This window comes from Falco rusticolus, chromosome 1 (genome assembly GCF_015220075.1).
Source record: "Falco rusticolus isolate bFalRus1 chromosome 1, bFalRus1.pri, whole genome shotgun sequence".
Classification (NCBI taxonomy): Eukaryota; Metazoa; Chordata; class Aves; order Falconiformes; family Falconidae; genus Falco; species Falco rusticolus.
The window spans coordinates 56,149,547-56,172,323 of NC_051187.1; the positions used below are offsets into that span (position 1 = coordinate 56,149,547).

At 41.3% G+C, this 22,777-nt stretch overlaps 1 protein-coding gene across 1 annotated transcript in view; it reads right to left on the reverse strand.

Annotated features, from left to right (window-relative positions):
• The window catches only part of EMCN (endomucin), a 55,788-nt gene that overhangs the window by 9,101 nt on the left and 23,910 nt on the right, over positions 1-22,777 (reverse strand). The window contains exons 5-10 of the mRNA XM_037380090.1: positions 18,808-18,924; positions 12,365-12,397; positions 9,287-9,340; positions 7,593-7,688; positions 5,869-5,893; positions 4,822-4,883 (exon numbers count right to left, since the gene is read on the reverse strand). Of these exons, the coding sequence (XP_037235987.1) occupies positions 4,822-4,883; positions 5,869-5,893; positions 7,593-7,688; positions 9,287-9,340; positions 12,365-12,397; positions 18,808-18,924 (387 nt within the window). The remainder of the gene's footprint in view (positions 1-4,821; positions 4,884-5,868; positions 5,894-7,592; positions 7,689-9,286; positions 9,341-12,364; positions 12,398-18,807; positions 18,925-22,777) is intronic.

A 22,777-nucleotide genomic window follows, 5' to 3' on the forward strand; every position in this document is an offset into this window, starting at 1 on the left:
AAGATTTTCCAGGTCCAAACCCTAGCACCACAGTGGGCTGTCTTGTCAGGTGCTGAACTTCACGTGTATTCCAATGACCGAGGCAAGTTTTTGTGATGAATGAGAACAAGGGTTTTTCTTTTGTTTGGGGATGATTTTGGTACTCAGTTGCTAAGTATAGTACTGTCCCCAGCCTCTGATGTCAAAGGCTTGGAATCCACAAAGCTTTTACAGAGAAGGCTTTGGAAATTCAGGAAGTCCAGAGGAATGCCACAGGCACAAACTAGGGTCATTTCAAAAGTGACTGAAACTATGGTGTCCAATTAATCTATGCCATGAAACCCCACATATCTTCAAGGTAGGTAGCTCATCTTGTGCAAAGAATGCACCCGAGAAATATTACAAAAATCTATAGGCAGAAGGTACATCCAGCTGAAGCAGCAGATAACAATTCTCAGGTTGTTATTACTGTTAACAGCAGCAACTTTTGGAAGAGATGTGGAACATATGGGGAATGCTGGGTTTTCTGTATCCTCAGTTCATACTATTTGGTACTGCACTGCCACCTCAGAGCATCTTGAGATATTGACCGAGCCCTTTCTCCAGTGTGATTACAGTAAGTTAAGATTGTTTCACATGTGACAGACCAGCTGTCTCCTCAAATACCCATGTTTGCCTGGTACACTTTCCCAGCTTTGTTTAGCAGCAACATTTGAATTTTCATTCGTGTTCTCAGTGGGTGTCTTGGGAAGCCCTAATGCAGATGTATACCATAGACCTTTCTCCAGCCACCTTCCATTCCAGGTGCATCACCAAAATCTGAGCCACATCAGCTGGGACACATTTAATATCCTTCCACTAAATTCAGTGCAGAACAGACAACACCCCTGAAAGCCAAGTAAGTCATATTATACCCTATAATCTCAAAAAAACACACACTGGTTAGATAGCATGCCCTAAGGAATCAGCTTATGCTTAGGTGCCAGGATTATACCTAACAACTGAAATATTATGTCACCTGCACATTCCTATGAGACTTTATATTGAATATTGAGCTGGTGTGCTGCTACTATAAAGGCCCTTCATACGTTTTACCTGCTCTAGAATGGGTACTGCAGGCAAAGACCATAAAAGAAAATGGTCAAGTCATTACACAGGTATCAATATTTCTATCATGCATCATTCATCTGTATGGAGTAGCCTTACCCCAATTCCTATTTCTCAACCTTTCTGTTACTGAGGAATTTCCATCCCTCAACATTTTTCATGAGTCCTGAAAGGTGATCAATACCTTTGCTGGTTTTCAGTGAAATACACAAGAACTCTCACAGAAGTTAGTTCTGTTTTCAAGATAGGTAATACTCTACCATTAATATCATGGATGATGGAACTGATCTCTTAGTAATCAAGTAAAACCCTCCATCTTATATTCTCAGGAAACATATCTACCACTGACTAGCCAAACACGCAATTCTGTGGGCTATGTTGAATCTCAAATAAGAAATATTTTTTGCAGGTAGACTTTCTAGAGCTCTGTATTGTAAAAGAACATTTATTCTCCCTAGGAAAAGCCACCCTAAATCTGCCTGTATATTGAACACATAATGGCTGCAGTAAGTCCTGCAATTGCATAGTGTAAAACTTTCAAGACTATTCAGTTTCCTGAGCATTTTTATCCAAGCTGAGTTTTCACAAAAAATGCAAGTACAGGCTTATCTTACATCAGGTATTGCAGTTCACTGGCAAACATACATGAAAAATCCAAGATGTTTAGTTTTGTCTTTTTATTTTACATCAGTTCTCAACTCTGCCTTAGAGCTTATAGCCATCGGCAGCTCTATCTTTCTAAGAAGAGTTTTAAAAAATGAGAATATTAAAGCTCAGTTTTACCTAGTGTTCCTGATGATACTGCTCCGTTAAAACCATTACTTTAGTCCAGGCTTAATTGAACACTGTTTTATTTTCCTGTATTCTTTCACATTAATTGTAGGTATTGGAAATAATATTCTTGATGAAATTTAATTCAGCTGTGCTTCTGAAAGAGGAGTCTTTCCTTTTTCTTTCAATTTACAGCCAGAACCCAATTTTAGAAGTCCTAACATTGGATCCTTCAGTAGTCAATGGACCTCCATAGGTCAGTCATCCGCTCATTCCAGTTCAAGAAATATGTCCAAGGCAGACGGGATAAATAGCCCTCTGGACACATACATCTCTTTCAACTGACTCTGTGCAGCCAGCTTAGTTTTTAGATAGATAAAATAAGGCAAGATTAAATTCACCATAGCCTTTGATCAAGATATATCATGCACAACCTGACACAGGGTTTTTTTAGGTTGCCTGCTTGAGCAGTTCGCAGGTCATATCCTCATTTGTTTTGTATATATGTTTTTTACATATTTCTAACAAATTATGTAATCTCAAAATCTTCTGTTTGGAATAAAAAGTAAAAAATAATGTATACTTATAATAAAGCTTAATCTGAACACATGTCAAAGCAGAACTTCGTTGCATGCATGCTTGACCTATGGCAGCTGAACAGCCTATTGATAGAGGATGATGTAGGTCTATCTGTAAAGGTAAGGCTGCTCTTAGGAACTTTCTAGTTTTAGTCAAAACCTTTTGTAGTTTTGTTGATATGTACAATCAAAGGCATCTACAACATACACTTTCTAAATGGCTGGACAATTAATTCACCTTTTATATGAGCTGGATTTTATGTGTCTAAAAAGGCAAAAGAAGAACACACGTAAAGCACTTTACACAGTGCAATGGTTTTCAGCAGTTGTAAGAAGGACCATCTCTCAAGTTTGTATCTCTACTGTAAGAAAAACTTGCCTTTATTCCTGAGAGCTTTTAATGAAGCAAGTAAATCTTATTCAAATGGGCAGGCATCCTAACTTATTCAAAAGTACCTGTATGAGTGAGAAATATTTCTGTAAGAAAATGGGCCCTTCTTTCAGAGTGCTTTTATTTTAAGAAGTGTCTCTAAAAACCTGGGGAAAAACAGGACTTCAATTTCTGTGAAAGCATGTTTAATTTTGAAACATGTGAAGACGTATGAACTCAAGAGAAAATGGTAGCTAGTTTAAATATGAATTGTATTAATGAGAAGGCGGCAAGAATCTTTTTTCTAAGTGGTTATGACTCATACCTTCCAATTATAGCATGCATACATCATATTTCAGTAAAAAAGAATATAAAAAATCCTCTGGATGGAAGATATTCGGATACTTGGTGAAACAGTAACTGATTAACAAGCACCCAACCTCATCATGTGAAAGAAACAGTGAGCCTGAGTCTTTTCTCATTTACCCTGCTATAAAACACAAATAATTCTGCTGCTGCCAATAAAGTTACTTTATTGCTGAAACTGGTCAGAGGGCAGAATCAATCAAAAAAATGTCTATGAATTCCAGTTTCTGACTTCATTCAGCTTTCAGAGAAAAGATTATGATTTTAAATGAAAACATACACACAACTCCATACCCCTTAAAATAAAGTTAAATGTCCATTCCCAAAGACATATAACCTGTCCCCCCCCCCCAGCATTTCCAAATCACAAAGCTCTGAAGTGCAGTCACTTAAGTGCCAAAGCACAGTGGCTAAAGTGCCAAGGTGTAGTTTGCATTTGCCTAGCAGCAGTGGGGAAGAACGATGCACCCTGCAGTGGTGCAGGCCCTTCTCCTCCCTCTCTAGCCTCCTAGCACGCCACTCTGTGTCAGTGAGGCTGCAGGGACCCTGCATGACTCTGGTTTGTTGATGCACTATGCAGTGGTGCAGGCCCTTCTCCTCCCTCTCTAGCCTCCTAGCATGCCACTGTGTCAGTGAGGCTGCAGGGACCCTGCATGACTCTGGTTTGTTGCAAGGGTTGCCCTTTGGGTCTTTTGGATTGTGCAGAAGTTTCTGGGAGTTGCAAAGAAGGCCTGAGAGTCCAAACTGTGCCCCTCCAGCAAGTAGAAGTTCAGATCAAGTGCTGTATTTCAGAGGACTTCCCGAGAAATTTAGAGGAAAAGGGAGAACAGCTAGCAGAAAACCTCTGAAATGTCAGTAGGGGAAACAGACAGCCAAAAACTGTAAAAAAGGGTGTTTTATACCTAAAAAAGCATAAAGTAAGAGGCTGTTTTTCCTGGAGGACTTCTGTGGATGCGGTGAGAGCAAAGGTGGGACCTACCTGACTGAGGAAGCAAACTTCAGCGGGTGAAGGGGGAAAGTTTCATCATGAGTAGCTCTGCCATGACAGGTTTCATTTTTCGTGTGTGTGTATGGGTGGGTTTTTTTGTTGTTGTTGTCGAATAGCTGGGAATCAGATTGGTCAGAATTTTGTTCTGCCTCAGTCTTACTTTGTGCTGCTCAGTTTCTTGCAGAACCTGTAACTGCATAGGATTTTGAATGCAAAGGGTGGCTGGGTACAGGGCTGACTGAACACTGCCAACACCAACTCCAGCAGAGACCTGATTACCTACAGCACCGAGTCCGAAACATTTTGGCCCCTGGGATATTACGATTCCTAAAACTTCCTTGTATAGCCAGATCTAGCTGATAAATATAATGAATATAGTTACTCCTGAACATGACTGGCTGTAGATCACTTACTAAATGATTTAAAAAAAATATTGTCCCTAAACCAGTCATACTTCTCACTCCCAAATACTGATACCACACACAATGCAGCTGCACTGCAGCTCTACAGGCAATCTGGAGATTTGCACTGTAAAGGAATTGTTTGCAGTGACTTTGACCTGGCAGGAACTGAAGATGGTTTTGCTATTGGAAACAACATCCCAAAACTACTATTCTCTGTGCTCAGAGATGAAGGCAGATGTACACACAGAGGAAACTCACCAGTCTCAGGAGAAGTGGTCTTCACAGAAAGAAGTTTGACACCTTCTTTATCTGACTGGGCCCTGTTGAAGTCAGAAAACATTTAAGCAGACAGTCAGCATGTATGTTGGTCAGCCAAACAAACCTCTAAGATTATGATCTGGAGAAGGCAGCACCTATGCACTTGAAATGGGTGTTGCATGGGATCCTGTCTAAGTCTTGCTGGTGGAAAACATCATATACCAATACCTCTAAAGACACCTTTCTCTTAAAATATCTAACAAATCAAGTTGCATGACTCCAGGTTCAATCTAGTGCTCCACAGAAGAAGTACATCTGGTGAAAAAGAGGGGAGTCATCTTTTTTCTTTGCCAATACAAAGCTTTTAGCCATGTTGAAATGCAAGAAGGACCACTTCAGATGTTCAGGGAGTCAGGGCTAGCAAGTAAATCAACAGCCCAAATGGTGCTTTTGGTAATACAAAACATAGAAGCCACAGCCAGACTCAATGGCCTCTAGCAGGTATCTTCTAATGGATCTTTCTCAGTTTCACTCTCCTCAAACTCCTTATGCCAATACTGTTTTAACTGACCCTCTGCAAATGGACTAGTAGAGAGAAGATGGGGCAGAGGAACATAAAATAATGGGGAATATGAGAAAAATAAAAATAATACAGAATAATTGAAGAGAGAAAAGATGAACAAGAGAAGGGGGATAGGAAAGGATGGAGGAAAAAAAAATCAATCGAGGAAAAACTGAAAAAGAGAAGAAAGACTGGGTGAATGAGCCCTGTGGCACATCATAAGCCATTTACTGATTTCAAAAGGATCTCCTGCAAAACGGTTGAGAGCCATCACATTTCTATCCATGCTGGAACAGCTGCTTATCATGCATACAGGTGTGTAATAACTGCAAGCGCATCACTTAACAGGATATTTGTCTTCGGGCCGGCCACTGCTTCTTATGTTTAAACAGAGCAAGATCAAAAAAAATCTTATGTGGAATCTGCTGCATTCACAAGTGCCCCATGATAGATCTCAAAGCAATGAAAATCAGGATTCAACCTACTGTTCAGTGCCGTTCTCTTGTCTCTCTGGAAGAGGGAACAAAGTTAGTGTCATTTTGACTGCTGAAACTCAAGTAAATGTTTAAACACAGCAATTGCAGCTGCTAGCAGAAGGCTTAGTTGCGATTTTGCAATATTGCATTTCAACCAGCTTGAATGGTAATTGTTACTGTTCTAGTTCATCTTCCCAAAAGATAACCATTTCATCTATGAAAGTGAACTGATATTGCTCAAATCAATACTTCTAGAAACTAGGGAGAATGATATGCGACTTGCACAAGAGCACAACAGAAGCATATTTTTCCCTGTTGCTCTCAAATACGCAGATGGCTGGCACAAAGGAGGCAAGTATGCCATGGTTCTTGAGTACATAACAACTGAGCTAAAAGATACAGGATGAGGGAACAAGGTGCCAGGCTGTATGCTCTGGGGGCTTTAACCTGGCACAACACCTGAGAACAGAGCTTGTCATCCCCGTTGATGAGGAACAGGTTTCTCCCCAAAATTAATCATACAGTGAATATATTTTATTCTTATGTGCAAGTGTGGACAGATATATGGGGCCAGGGGGTTACATTGGAGACATGGAGCCAATTCTAGCCCTGTGGCACTGGGCACAGGCTCTCCATCCATGAGGGAAGCACACTGGATAGACCTGGGCAAATGCTATGGGAAGCACCACAGATATCTATCTACTCTTGCTTCCAAGTGAATTTGCTAGTACTGTGCCTGCTGGCATATGCACATGGGGAGGCTGGCAAGGAAACGTTCTTCACCTCCTATCTTTATCTCTTGATTCTGAATATTTAGTAATTTCCTAAGCAAAAACCACACCTTCCTCTGTTTATCTGTGTCTGGTTTTCCATGTCATTGGCTAAATTGGTTGTGACGCACTGTTTGCTTTGGTGTACAGCTTCAACACCTTGTTGTGATTTTATATTTCAAAGGCTTGGTGATTTCACAGCTGAAGCTTTGCACGGGTCTCCTAACTCATGCCAGCTCACAGGGAGAGAAAACCCACAGTTTAGATCCAGATCTGGGTTTTCACTTAATGGAAAATTACACTTGCCTGTGGCCTACTTGGGCAACCCTTTGAAACATTTGGCAAATGGAATTTAGCGGAATTATACCCCGTTATCTTAAGTATTTCATGGACAGCAGTGAAACAGATACTGACTTTAGCTGCTCTGTCAAAACAACTGTTTCTGAAAATACTATTTGCTCAGGATTTTGTTCCCATGTACATTATACTGTAACTGGAAAATTTTACTTTATATGTGTGTATATGTATGTATATATCAGGTATTTCCTACAAGAAAGCATTGGTATTTCTTTGCCTGTATCTAGAAGAGAGATAAAATAAATAGAGCAATTTTGTTAAACAATATCTCTAAACTTAGTTTTCACTGTCTTTTTCTGCCCAATTGACTGATTGTGTTAGCACTGCTGTTTGTTAGTTCTTTGTAGCTGCAAAAGTGTGAACAAAAAGCTTTACAGCATTATACATTCTCAAAAAATCAGAGAGATTTTTTGCTCCCTCTGTTCTTCCTACTGATTCTGAAAATGAAGTGCTACTTTCCTACTTCAGGCAAAATACTTTGAAATACAAGAAGCTTTCCTATCATAGTGCAACATCTATGGTTGAGGTAATGTAAAAAAAACCCCAGAGATCTTATAATAATAAAAAGCACTTTTCCCCCACCTTCAGAGAAAGCAAACCAAATACCTGGAGTTTTCTTCTGGCACATTCTATACAAAGCCACCAGCAAGAATACAGAGAGCGTAATGACTATCAAGGCGATGACAATTGGCAGGATGATGTCTGGAAAAGAGGGACAACATAATTTTGCCTGCTGCCCCTGGCTTGCATTGCCTTCATGTACAGGCAGTCACACACACAAAGGCGAGAGGCATCTCCAGCTCTACAACACCAAACATGAGCAGTTCCTCTGGAACAGGGCAACTTGCTGCTCCTGTTACTCCTCCCACACCCACTGAGCCTCAGGCTCACAGCCCTTGTGGAGGGAGGACTTAGACACCTTCCTTCCCCCACCCTTTAGTCCTTCCCTGACACTTGCGCTGCCCTGTAGAGCTGGTTTCACCCATTTTTCTGCAGGAGAGTGAAGTTTTAGCACCTGGCCCACTGGGATCACCATAGTCTTGATCAAAATATGCACAATTCACCCCCAGTGCTGGTGGCCCCCAAAGGTTTTGCAAAACAGTCGTGTTTCAGGAATAAATCTTTGATACATGCAATTTATTTTTTCCTCTTTTTTGAAAACAAGACTCATCTGAAATTCAGCAACTGAAGCGATTATTCCTCTTTTAAAGTTGTACACCCAGAAAGACACTGAGGAGTTACATAATTCAGTAACATTCCCCACAGCAGTTACAACCAGGGATAGAAAATGCAAGATCTCATTTTTAAATGAGGACATTTCTTTCCTTTTATTATTTCCCACCATCTGCCATTTCCTGACAGGTGTTTCCCAGCCAAGAAGCAAAAAGGAAAGAATTATGTAATGAAGAGAAGCTTTCCCGGGGAAATATATAAGCTCAGCTTCTCCCTATTTGTCTTTTTTTTCTGGCAGCTATCAGCCACATTTAACAGCCTCTCTCTTGCCTGCTGGCCTAAGCCCTGTGTCAGGGGAGGCTGTAGCTGCATTCTTGCAGCCTTCCACAGCATTAGCCATAATGGCCACCCGGTATTTTGAAGTATCATCTTTGATGGCTCTTGATGCAATTAATATTGAATATTCATATAGATGTGCACGTGCATCGATGGAACTAGAGGAAGAACCTGGAGACTAGTTTGCAGTGGGAAAACATCAAACATATCTTGCTAAGCCAGTACTTCGGGTGGGAATAGCAGATCTGCAGCAACACTCCTGCCCTAGAGATGCATAATACTAAAATAAAATATTAAGAAACATGCCTTATGCAAATATCAAGTGCTTGAAGAGTCTTCAGGAGACTCCCTCCTAGTCCTTGTCTCTCATGACAATATGAACAAGATTTTCATATAATACTTTCATAACAATATATTCATATACTATGTACTCATAATGGTATATGATCAACATTTTCATATGCTTCCTTTTGTCTTCTCTCACAGGAGATGACTCTGTTCACTTCCTCCCCCCCCCCCCCCCCCCCCCCCCCCCGCCCCGGTTTATTACTTCAAATCAATCCTTGGGAATTATCATGCTGTTCTCAAATGACAGTGGTGTCACCTTGTTAAGCTGTTTCTCTTTGAGAGGAGTTTTGTAACAGTTAAACCAATTTTTTTATAGAGTCTATGTCTAGTAAGCATAGAAATAAAACTGCCAGCTTCATTTCTCTGCTGCTCCAATCACTCATCAAAAGCCAAACTGATGGACTGAAAACTCAAAAGCGGGACAATAAAGTAGGAACACTCACTAGAATAGTGGATATCACTCCCTGGCACTTTCTTGTTTCCAGGACTGTCAAAAGCTAGATTTGCAAAAGAAATATTGCCTTTCAGGTTAACATGTTATTGCCAGAACTAACATGTCATTGTCAGAAATCCCCAAACACCACCCCCTCCCCAAAATTACCCTCCCAAAACAACTTTTGTGGCCCCTGTTCTGGAGCGTTTGGTGCTCCACAGGTATAGTTCTTCTCAATAATACCTGGATGACTTGGCAAGAGAGGTGGAAAAGTTTATCTAGTGTTGCCTAGAAGAAACACACGCTTACAGGTTATAAGCTACAAACTTTTTCACTTCCAGGAGGTTAAGGTACTGTTTGACATTAGGAGAGAACTCTTCACAAGCAAATAAACAAGCAAGAGAGTGAAAGTTAGACCTGCCCCCAAAAGAAGAAAGACCAAAATATTTCACTGCTGATTAAAAAAAAGTGCTAATAGTAGATTAAGAAGTCCAAAGAACTGCAATATTAGTAGCTAGCGATTTTCTTGAGAGTTGAGTGTTATAAAGGGATGTGCATGCTCTCTGCCACATTTGGGAACAGCAATAAGTGTTGGCAGCCTCTGGGGTGTTTTTTAGGGCAGGGTTTAAAGGAATGCATTTCTACCTTCAGGTGCTAATCTGAATTTCTGTCAGGTATCAACAACCCAAAATATTTATTACCTTGTGGCATACAGTCTGTAGAAAAACAATCACTGAACTTCCAGAGAGAAAAAAGATAAACTAGACATCGGTGCTGCCCTAGTTACATTATACAGCACACAGGATTGTATTCTGTATTGAGTAGAGGCTTGAGTAGATGTGTGCTTACTGCCACTGAAGAAGCTGACCAGCTGGAAAAATGTGATGCAAGGCCAAGTGTTCCATTGCTCATTTAAATATCAGAATGGCTCTCAAAGAAAGGTTCCTGAGGAACGTGGTCTCTTAAGCAGGGGTCCTAGCAGAGAGTATAACTCCATATATAAGTAGTTAGAACATGAGAGCAGCCACTGAGGTTTTATTGGAGGCTCTGATCCATTGTTTAGGTATCCGCTCATATCTCGTACCTGTACAGATGCACAGTTCCTCTTCCAAAGAACAGAAGAAGGCTCAAATTGATGGGTGGAAGCTATGAAATTGAGTCATTAAAACAAGTTTCCCAGGGTAATTTTGAGACCTAGAATACAATTTTGTTCTCCAAAGACTCTGAATGATACGTCCCTAATTTTACAGAGGCTTTTGTATAGACAGTACTTGTAATTCTAGATCGCTGAATTAAGAGTAACAAACAAGGTTTGATTGTCCTAACCGTGCAGGACTCCCTCTTCCTTGCTGCACTGATTTTAAACTCGAGCTTGCTATTGAGAAATGTTTTGGTGATTGCTTTTTCTCCACTATTCTCCTTTTGTCCATATTCCCATTCTCACAACATACTAGTCTGTTCAGATATGTGAAAGTACATTGTCTACTGGTGCAAGAGGAGAAAAGCAGAGAACAGCCAGGGGCCAGTTTCTCCATAGGTTTGCTGGATATGCCAGTACACTGGATTTTCCAGGTAACTAGGAGCCACATGGTCCTACTTAAAAATTTATTTGGATTGACTGGTAGTGCAAAGGGAAAGATTTGAGAGCGCCATGTTTTCATTTTTGTTCTGCTCGTGTAGCTGTGTGAATTTTGGATGGATTGTTTAGCTTCTCTGTTTATTTTTCTTCCCTTGCCACCCCCTATCCCCCCCCCCCCCCCCCCTTTCATTTTTCTAGTTGAAGTCTGAAACCTCCTAGGGAAAAATGATCGTTTACTATGTGCTTGTGTGATGACTAAACAAAACAGCCACAGCCAAGACATTCTGATATTATAGCACAGGAAACAATCATTGTCTGATACCCTTATCTCTGAAAAATCACAGAAAAGAACAACAGAAGTTCTCTCTCCCATAGTGCCTGTCTGCTGAGGGGTGATAATGTAAGAATGGAAAATGTGAGCCATCATCAAGTGACTGAAATAATTCTTTTGAATTCATAACTCCATGTGATTGCTTTAGATTTCCCAGGGAAATGCTACTGCCCTTTTTGCTACTTTACCTGATATACTACATGATATACAGGGCAAGCAGGCAATTATCATGGCAATGAGTTATCCTGGATACTGACTGAAAATGTCAACAGAAACAAATTACACTGAAAAACATGAATGTGTATCCCTGCATTGTGCAGCATTTCCTCAGGAGAAAAACTGAGGATTCCAATCCTGGTTGTTTTCCTAGTTCTCTGTTACAAATGACCAAGATGTGAGCAATGCAGAAAAGAACAATATTTTAACTACTTGAGACCATCAAGAAGAAATACAATGGCTATAAAGAAGCACTACTGAATGAACGAAATGGATTAAGGAATTAAAACCTCTAACTCAGTTACCCACTTCATTCACTAAAGTTTCTCACAAGCCAGCCCACCCTGTCTAGTTTCTCTGAATCTGGAAAGTGAATCTGGAAGATATTTTCCAGCTATGGAATGTCTGGGATCAGAATACCAGTTCACTGGAGTAATACATCCATCACGGTAACAGGGGGGCAGGTTTTGCTGGCAGCAGCAGCAAGAACTGCAGGGATCAGTACAGAAGAAACTGTTTCCTGATAAGCCCAGAGAAAGGAAAATGGGACCCTACAGGTTCACTAGCACAGGAAACTCTTGCCTTACTCTAGGACCTGCTGCTTCTAAGCACAGGACGAGGAATAAGAGCCACTGACAAGAACAATCTCCTTGGTAAACACTCTATTTATATCAGTTTCCCATTGCAGCACACCAGGCCTGAATTTTTTTTTGTGCTCCCACCCTGTTTTCTTTTCAGTATCTGATAGTCCAACATGGCATTCATCTGAAATCACAGCAAACTTACTCATTGCTACAAGTTGAGCATCACTCCTCTGCTTCTCTGTACTACACTTCAGGTTCATTCTTCCCCCAGAGCCTCCCTGTTCCCTGAATGTTTCCTTTCCTCAGGCCGCCCCCCTCCCACCCCACGCCAGCCCTTTTCACCAGTGTGCACAGAGCACACTCTTCTGTTGCTCTTACTTTTCGATTCTGTTGAGGAGCTCACGTGAAGGCCTGCAATAAAACAGAAGGAACATGTTTATTAGTATCTGTTTTAGATGTCCAGATCCTTCACAGCATACAAACTGGCAGACTCCAGCAATGTGCTCAGTAACCCCACAAGAAATGCTGCCCCAGAACAGACACACTGACACTGTTCCCAAGCCCAGAAAATCTGAGCTGTGAAAGTCTGCAGACGTCCATTATAAAAGGGAGTAGAATCCAAAGCTCAGCCTACGCTAGCTATTCTGCTCAAAGGAAGAAAATCCCAAATTAATTGATACATTCCTAAAACATTCCTCCTGCCAAAACCAAATAAGTGCCTGGGAGTGAATAGCTGGCATTAAACTGGCAAATAAGTGTTTTAATAAAAGAAACTCAAATGCCTAATTGAGACATGTCTTCAAGTGTCACAAAATCCTTTAAAAATGAATCCTCATTAATTATCTTGGTGCTTTTGGCTAGCAGACTGCCGAGCAGCAGGAGCAAAAGGCATTGGTAATGAGGAAGAAATGGACCTTGCAGAGTGCTGTACACCATGCTTACTGGCTCACTACTGTCAGCTTCCCCCAGCCACTTCACAAGTTTTTTGTTAGCTTTTAGTTAGTGTGCTGCTGCTTTTGTGCATCTAGATTGTAGCAGGCTTGGAAATTAAGGCAACCATGAATACTTGAGACTTGGAGGCTAACCACAGACAATTCTCCCACAGTGATTTTTATTATGTTGCATTAAATCTCTTCTGTGATCTCTCTAAAGTCAAAGGGAGCTGGACACCTAACTCGTCCATGTCTTCAAGACTATCCACCTGCATGAACTAGCAGCAAAACATTTGTTGTACAAGACAGACTCTCTTGCCAGGGACAAGTGACTGGCACTCTGCCTGCCTGAGGAGGCCTCTCACACTGGATTACTGGAGCTACCATGGAAAAAAATCCTTCAGGGACTATATCCTCAGCAGCTGCTCATTATTTTAAGGTTAAAATTACAGTGTTTGATCACCTTTCTCTAGACTGTAGGGCACCAGTAGGGCTTTTAAGCCCCCTCACTGGTTCTTTTCAGGGTTCACTGCTGACACAGCATCTGTGGGGAACATAGTGCATCTGACCCTGCCCTGGGAGCTCCCCAGGAGGATGTGACACACCAACACATCCTCCAGGCTGGGAGACCACAGATGGAGCGGTGTGACAGCTGTAACTCTGGATAGGCATCGAGCCTCTCCCTTGAGTGCCCTGGGCTGCAGTGCTCCTCCTCCAACCGGGATCCCCAGGGAGTACAAATCCACCGTTATGCCCTTGCTGCACTTTCTGCGCTGTGGACTGATGCTTTGTACAAAGACAGCTACTACCACTGGAGCTGTAACAGAAGGGAAGCACATTATTCTACTGCTGTGAATGTACTTTGAAAACAAGAATGGCTGCTCTTGTTTTTCCTCCTCTCTACACCCAATTAAAAATGGATCACTTGAGCCACTGGGGTGCAAATAAAAACTTTGCTAATGATATATCTGACAGAGCTTTAACTGCATTTTGATCACAAATATGCATGAAAAGCACGTTCAGGTTGAAAAGCCAAGTGCTTAGAAGTCAGCAGTTAAGAGCTCTTCTTGAACATACTAAATATTAGTAATGCTAAATATTCTGAAGGTACACAATTATCTTGCCCTGGCTTCCTAGGGTCCAGAGGAGACTTCTTTCTTAAGCCCTTTATCATGTCCTCAGTCCATCTGCAAAAACCAATGTCACCTTCCTCAGAGACGATCCCTGTGATGATTCATTAGGCAATGTTTATAGCATGTTTGGGCAACATTCACAACAAAAGCCAAGGAAAAGCTTTCCTGAAGTTAATTATTCGCCTGTCAAAGGAGGTTTGAAATAACACAGTGCAGAATGCAGCAGGACACATACCTGGCATTAAGGAAACATCCAAATATATGGTTGCTTGTTACCCAAATAATGCCTTTCCTTCAACCTATAAGGAGTGGGATCCCATGGAAAAAATACACCAAACTGTAAAGCCCTGTGTGTGCATATCCTTGGAGAAAGGTAGAAGACCTTGTCAAGTCTTACAAATAGGTCACTTCTCTATGAAAGCTCAAACCTTGTCTCCCAAGCCTGAGGAGAGCTGAGCTTTCCTAAGACCCTCACCCCCCACCCCCCACAAGGATTATAACATAATTATACTTTTTCCCTTCATTCTCACCAACAAAGTGAACCATCTTGGATCAGATTAGAGCAAAAAAAATAAACAGAAAAAGCATGTAAAGCCAAAGTTCACCCCAGAGACTTAAGGTTTGTCAAAGTTGTATGCAGGTGACAGGCTCTGCAAACAGGAAAGGTTGGGTGACCTGTGGTTCAGTACCCATAGGCACAACCCAAACCCACGCTGCTGCCCTGGCCAGACCTCACCACTTCAGTAAACACAGACAGCAGAAATGATCCCAGGTAGGAAACATGAAAGCAGCCCCCTGTCCTTCCTTCAAGGACTGTCGGAGCCTCCTGAGCTTATGTTATTTTTCAAAAACTTCACACATCTACACACAATAAAACAAGCATCTTTTGCAAAGATATGTCACCCAGATTCAGCTAAAGCATGAAAAATTAAATAGGAAAAATCTCATGCCTTTCTTTTTCTCCCCTTGCTTCCAGTATGCAAGCAAGGTGCCAGCTCACCCTCTGTTCAGAAATTGCTCACCCCTGCCACACAATGCTGTGCTTATCAGAGATGGTTCAGCAGGTGCTTTCAGTTTGCATTTTCTAAATAACCATCCAGTGCCCTTTTTGGTGATGGGGTCACATGTTCTAAAAAAAAGGGAAAGGTAGAAGGAAAGGCAGCATTTCACTTGCTAACATAGTTACTGTAGTTGTTCTAGCTGCCTCTTCAGAGCTTACCACATCCTCTGGGGCTGTGAGTTAGGGGGCAGATGCTTTGCATAAATAATCTGGGAAGATTTCCAGATTCATCATGAAAAGTGAGGTGTGCAACACTGGGTGTGCTGAATCCTCGTTGTTCAGTAAGGAGGAAAAGGATAAAAAATTTGGCGCGTGACAGTGGTTTGATTTGAAAATACCTGCCTGAGTCAGTTCAGTGCTGGTTAGAAGCTTGACAGATGGAGAAAGAGACCAATAAATAACCTCTCCCCACTCTGTTCTCCAACGACTGCTACCTAAGCAGCCTGGATACCCTGCAGTTTGCTGCTTCTGTTTTTGGAGGGCAGCCACATGAAACTGTGCTCACTGGCAAAACAAATGAATAAATTTGGCTGATTACTCAGAGGGGATACCACAATATAAATCAAAGCAAAATTAAGAACTTCAAAACCCCTCCTTGCCCTGACCATGCTATAGATCTGTAGTTGCGTTAACTGAGGCTTTGCTATATTTTCCATCTCTCAGACACTTTGATTTTTGTGTGTCTCTCTTTGTGAAGAAGATGAAGATATGGTAGGTAATTTTTACCTAATATCACTATCCAGAGTTCCTACACAGTTTGTGTACAGAAGGAGTCAAACCCTCATTGTCTTACTCGTAGAAATTTTTCTTAGGGAGATGCCTCCTGTGAATCAAATGAGTAGGATTTATAATTGGAGGAGTGCAATAAAGATATCAATAGATGCAGCAGGTTGATTCATCTGACACTTTATTATAATAGATCTTCTGATCTTATCACCCTGCTGGGTGAACTTAAGCTCATACTGCTTTACGGATTTTTTGTTGTTTAGGTCACAGAAATAAAAACTACACTACTTGTAGTTTTTCAGATGTAGTTAGACTCTGACTGATCCATTAAATTTCTTATTTTTCATTAATTAAACAAAAGAAGAAAATTAAATATTAAAAAGCAATCATCTGTGGAGGTGGAGAATGAGTAGGAGGTATATTATACGTGCAGCCAGAGTTAAAGTTGAGGAAGTGTATGTGTCAATGGCACGCATGCAGGTTGCTCTCTTTGCTAAAACAGTCTCTATTGCCTTCTTTAGCCTGGGTGAGCACTATGCAGCCCCTCCTCCATGGCTGGTGGTTTCAATCTTCTTTAATACAGCAATACTGTTCTCTGATGTTTCTCCAAGTTCTTTCCTAGGCTCTCCCACTCGTTTCAGTTGCTCTCCAGCTCACTGTGGCACTCATCCCACACTCTGATCTTTTGATATGGCTGATTGGAAATTCCTCTTCAAAATATGCTTTTCCCCACCCTGTTTTTCTACAGCAAGAAAGGAATTTTTCACCAAAATGGCCTTTTTAAAAAAAAGTGGACTCAAAACTACACATATTATTTTGCACTGAGGTTAGCCAGCTGAATTATTTTGGTTGAGTACACCAAATAGAAACGTTCTGTTTTGGATCAATCTCACATTAATTTGTCTTCCCCTGAGCTCCCACGCAAAAGCTGTGGCTTGGGTGCCTTCAGCTTGTGATCTCTGCTGTCCCCTGTGGGCTGCAACACCAGCATCACTGTGCATACCAGCCGCTGATCTGGTGAACAAAAGCTATCCAACCCCTATGTAAGTCCCTGAATGTGAAATTTGAAAGAGCTGGGAAAAAATAATCTAATGACAGTGAGAGAGACAGCATTTCTTCTAGTCTCAGCACAGAGTGAAACAACCGGCTTCACACTTGCATTGCTTTAAAAGTTATTAGGGCGTAGCATATGGCTTCCCTTGGCCCTGAGAGATTGCGTATAAGAGAAAAAAGCTGTTTAGAGGGAATCAAACAATTTTTTCTTAAAGTCTTTAACATAGAGAACAAGGGCGCAAGGGTGGCTGAAAGGTGCATTCATTCAGTAAGCTACTTAAGTCATCAGGGTGAGTAATGGGATTTCTTGTGTATTTAAGCTGCAAGAAAGAAGCAAGGAGCTGGTGCTGTAAGGAGACAGGAAAGGTGTAAATGTGGAAATCATGGTACAGGAAGAAGCGATTTTGAAATGGCAGATTTATGGGAACTCAAAGTACTGGCTATGCCAAGCACCTAGACTCGCTCCCCCTGGATAGATGGGGCCTTTATTTCTCAGCCAGGCACTTGCAGTACTGGCATCTCAGGTAGTCCCTGAGTTCAAGAACATTTATTGGTTTTACAGCAAGGTGAGCTGAGTAAGATGATGACTTTCACAAACAGTCCCAAGGAAGGTTGTAAAACTTTCTGGGTAAATGTCAGATGTAAAATGTAACTGCACAAACAATGCAATAGGTAACTCAATGTGTGATCCATAGCCAGATATATGTTACAATTTCATTTCAACCTGGAGAATTTACCTGCGTGAGGGAACCTTTCAACTAAAAACATGGTAATTTACTGTTTTATTGCAGTATACCAATGGTACATTTTCCATACCATGCATGTGTCTGCCAAAAGACACCAAACCTAACAGGATAATCAGGTAACTAGAAGACCACAATATATACATTAAGGAGCATAGGCTTATTGAAATAATTGCAAAGAATCCTCTCTAAATTAGTGGCCTTGGATTAAAAATGAAAAAATCCCAGCTTCCTTAGACAGCTTATTATCATATCTTTTTGCATGCTTCTAAGCATTTCAGTGCATACTGAGCATGTGATATTACACCACCTTTATATCCAATCTTATCCTCTATGAGGAAGAAATCACAGTGCACATGCATGCTTACCTCCCACAAACACAATCCAGAGGTTGTAAAAAGTCTTGTATCCCTTGGGGGATGTTACACATTAATAATAATTGGGATACGCAAACAAAATCTGTGTCCTTATTGGATTTACACACGAGTAGCTGAAAGAAAGTACTGAGTGAAGTGAAGGCTCAAGAGACCTTAAAAAAACCCTGAATAAGTGATTCTTCAAAGTCTAGGAAATTTAAGCCAGTTAGAAGCATAAGAAATTATCAGTCATATGATCTGGCATCTACGTTCACCACAGTGTGGCTTAGTGGATAAACACACAAAAACACACCCAGAAAAACAATAAAAGCAGACTGGAGTTGGGAAGGATTAATATCTTTTTGACCTTGTATGTGACCATGTTGTATTTTGAACAATATCATTTAATTGGTAATATGCATTAACTTGCCCTCCAGATTTATTAAAAACTGTAAAAATTATAGCTGTTTTCTCCTTTGTCTCCTTTGCTTTGCAGCCAGAGGATTTATCTTGATGACCTCCTCTGGCGGTCTGTGCTACACAATGACCACATACAGCATATATAAAGATTGCTATTATCTTTTGTAATTTATATCTTCCTGTAATGATATTGAGTATCCCAACTGAATGTTTTGAAATTCACCCATCACTCATTATAACTTCATAGCTAGATGACACGGACACAGTGTACCCTGCATGAATAAGGAGGTGGCCCTCCTTACAGAACAATGCACAACAAATGAAAAAGAGATTTGAAACTATTTGCATCTTTTTAACTGTTTGTATAAGAAAACAGAGTGTATGTTTTCAAGACTTACTTGAGGTTCCAGGAGCAGAAGTGTTTTTTTGCAGAGAGATTGTAAAAGACGATGTCATAGTAGTTGAAGCACCCAAACTCTCATTTTGTGCCAATGGTGTTCCACTTGCTTGTGTAGCTGGAAATGAGACAGATGTTCAGGTTAGATACACCTGCATAAGCATTGTATTAGATCTTAGACCATCCCTCAGACAAATGCTTCCACCATCATAGAAGAGACTTAAGGCCAGAAACAACTTCTGGTAACTGCTTGACAAGCAATGAACCATCCCAACGGAGTTGTTACTGCTGGCATAGTCAAGGCATCTTTAAAGAACATCTTAGCACCAGAAACAGCCTCACATCTGGGCCAGCAGACAGCCTAGAGCTTTGATTTGGGAGCCCAAAATAACTAGACAGTCTTGCACCACCAGCAACATGAGCAGAAGCGAAGCTAGCTTACTGCCCTCTATCTTTAACCTTCATTAAAAAAAAAAAAAGCAGCATGTTTCAGCCACAACTGTCACATAACGTGATATCATAAAAAGTTTTAGGGATTGTAAATAAGCGCAGAGTTAATTACTTCGTTCTGTGCTGTTAAGGCCTAGGAAATAATATATCCCTGAAAATTAACATATGAAAAATGAAAGTGTCTTATTTCTGCTCTCTCACAGTCAATAGAGAATCAAGGCCATCTGTGTCACAAGATTTGCAGCCTAAGTTGAGTCCAAGACGATGGTGCAGGGCACCACCTGAGCCCGTGGAACTGAAGGTCACCAAATGACAAGAAAGAATTTCAGTTGTTCCAGCATAGCTGATAGTTGTTCCAGCACAGCTGGTAATTCCTACGTCTACACTCAAACCTCAGCATAACAACAGGCAGGACAGTGCCTACTGAATAAAACATATGGGTGCCCAAGAGTAACCTTATGCTTCCTTTCTGATATAAATCAGAGATGTGACTGAGCTGTAAACTACTTGCAGTGCCTCTTCATATGAGTTTCAAACACTGGAACATAACAACTTCAAAACGTTTTAGTCAAACGAGTGCAACACCATTCACACACAACATGTGAATCTTGAGGAATGCTTCATCCCATGTTTTATGCAGAAATTCTGATTACCAGATTGGCCCCTCAAAGAACCCTTTTCTTAGGAAAAAAACCCCAACACCCAAAGTTCCATGTTCTACCACCACACACCTTTAACTTGGCCCTTCCCTTCCCCTCTGGTTTATTAAGTGCAATACCTTGGAGAGGCAAGCTTCAAAAATCAACAAGCTAAGAAAGAGTGAGCTGAAGCCACTGGACTCAGGGGATTCATACAGCTTTGGGAACTGAGAGGAGCTGGACAGCCAGGGATGGTAACTTTGAAGATCAAGACATAGAAGGAAACTGTACTGAAAAATATGCAAACCAAGCTTTAATGCCTAAAACTTTCACTGGGATTCTAGTGATGAGAACCGTAATTTCATTGTCAACTCCCTCCAGAAACCTCAACATTGTACCCCTTCATTATGCAAGCCTAATCTGCAGTAGAAATAAGTGTAAAAGGCCCCTTTACCTCACTTTTTACAATGGTATAATGCAGAGATCTGAGAACTTTAGTAATTCCTGCATTGTCATCATAGAAGCCTTGCATGAATCTTTAAAAGCAAACTTTTTCCACTTTTCTTTCTTACTGTGATTGCTTTAGAGTCAAATTTTAAGTGCTGAATTTGAATCTGAGATTAATTTAAAAAAAGGTAAGAAATCCAAAAAACCTCTCTCTCCCTTTAACATGCATGGGCTTGTAACAGCAACAGCAACTGTCTTTTGGCTCCCTGATAAGTTAGTAAAAGCTTGCATGGGACAATGAAAAGTAAGGCCAGAATAACAGTAAGCCTTCATGTGCAGAGGCATTTGAACACACACTTTGTGAACACTGCAAAACAATCAGGCGTGTGGGAGAGCTGAGGAGGGAGGCAGCCAGTTGCCTTGCAACCCTATGGAGAGCTGTTTTCCCATGAGGATCACACGTTCCAGACGTCCTATTAGTCCTGGCAGCAGCTCAGCCCTGGGTGCTCCTCTTGTGTTTGGGAGCTGCAAGAACAGATCGTTCTCAGGAACACAGGCTGTGCACTGGATATGCTTCTGTGGGGGATCAGGAGGGATGATAGCATTTCCATTTAATTTTTTTTTAATTCAGCCTGGGTGAGATTCTTCCTGGGATTTGGGTAGCACCAGGTATGACTCACACTTTTACTTAGGGCCTGGAATGCAGCTTGTTGCATTTCAGCAAGACTGCAGAATAGGCTCTGTGCTCCCAGTGTCAAGGGGAGAAGTGGATGTGCTACAGTACAAGTCAGTGCCATTTTTCTCCAACTCCAAGATGAAAAAATGCAAACTGGAGAGGAAGGTTCCCTTAATTCCACTGTACTACCGTAAGATTAAATCCTAGCAACCCAATTCTCTGCTGACTTGCAGCTTTGAACCAGCTTTTAAGCAGCAACCAAGCCTCATGCCTAATACACAGCATAGGCTCTACCCTTAACACATATAACACATCGAACAGCTTCTGTGCCAAAAGCCTGTGGAAACAGAAGCATCCGTATCCAGCCACGGCTCACATACACTATAGCAGCACTGACATAACTCATATCTATGCAAGGTTTAATTTGATCTCAACAGGAGAAGACAGCGCAAGGAGACTTGCTGCGGTGCCTGTACTCTGTGCAGGAACGGGCGGGGGACTCTGCGCAGGCACATGGTGACTCAGTTCTGCTGTCCCCACTGACACATCGCTGCAGTAATTCATCACGCTTTGGCTCAGCCAGCTGCAGCAAAGATTTCTGCCTGCCTGGCAGGGGAGGTCTGGACTCACAGAAAAGCAGCACGGCAGAGAAGGGTGGCTGCTGCTGCTGCAAAGGCACTCACATCATCAGTTAATGCGTTTGTTGTCAACGGCTGATTATGAATAAAAATGTCCGAATGGGGATGATTGCTGCAGCGGCAGAACTGCCTGGTGGTGATGCAGGTCTCCCTGCGCATATTTTGATAAGATAAATGACAGTGTGTTACACGTATTTGTCAAAGGGATAATCAACAGCAGGGAACCTGAAGCTGCTCTGCAAAGCTGCTCTCTGAGCCTCAGGTATTTCTTTACTCTTTGTGCTCTGAAAACCCTTCATTTTCTTTAACCAGCTGAAATTGGACACATATCCTCACTTGATCTTAGCATGATTTTCTACTTAACATACATATAATCCACATATGTTTTGGCATTATCCAACAGTCCTTTAAATTTTCTTTACAGCAGGCTATTACTTAACTAGCTTTGAAATCATAAGATGCTTCAAGTAAGCAGTAAATACTCTGCATATATTTTACGCACTGCAGAGAATTTAGACAACTGTATGTGTTACAACCCTACTTGGCCAATCAATGAATCGAGGAAATACCTTTACTAGGCAGAAGAACTGCACCCAAACCATGTTAAAATGCCAGCACGAGGGCTTTGTCAGATAGGAAGCTAAACATTCTCCCTTGAGCTTGTCTCTTTAGCATAAAGACAGATACAGGCCTCACCCCTGTAATCAATAGCCTGAGAAACAATTTGCATTAATGAATGCATTAATGAAATCTTTGAAAAATCCCAGCGCAGCAAAACCAATACAACTGCATGCCCATTCAGAGGAACGGAAATTGGCTAGGGAGGTAACCAAGCAGATCTCAGTTTTAATGTTTACACCCATAGCTGATTGCATCTGCTGTCTGCCAGCTTTACTTTTTCTGGTACGCAAAAAACCCCAAGTATTTAAAAATGTATGTTTTAAAACATCTCTCTGCCTAACATGTCTCAGCCGCCAACTACACTCAGTGTTTACCTATAACGTGGTAACAACCTGAGGACAATTGAGCAATACCCTCTTCTGGTAGTTTTAAGTAAAGCTTCCTTTGTAATTACAAGTAATTTGATAAAAAGAGAAAAAGTATCTCTTCTGCTCTTTCCTA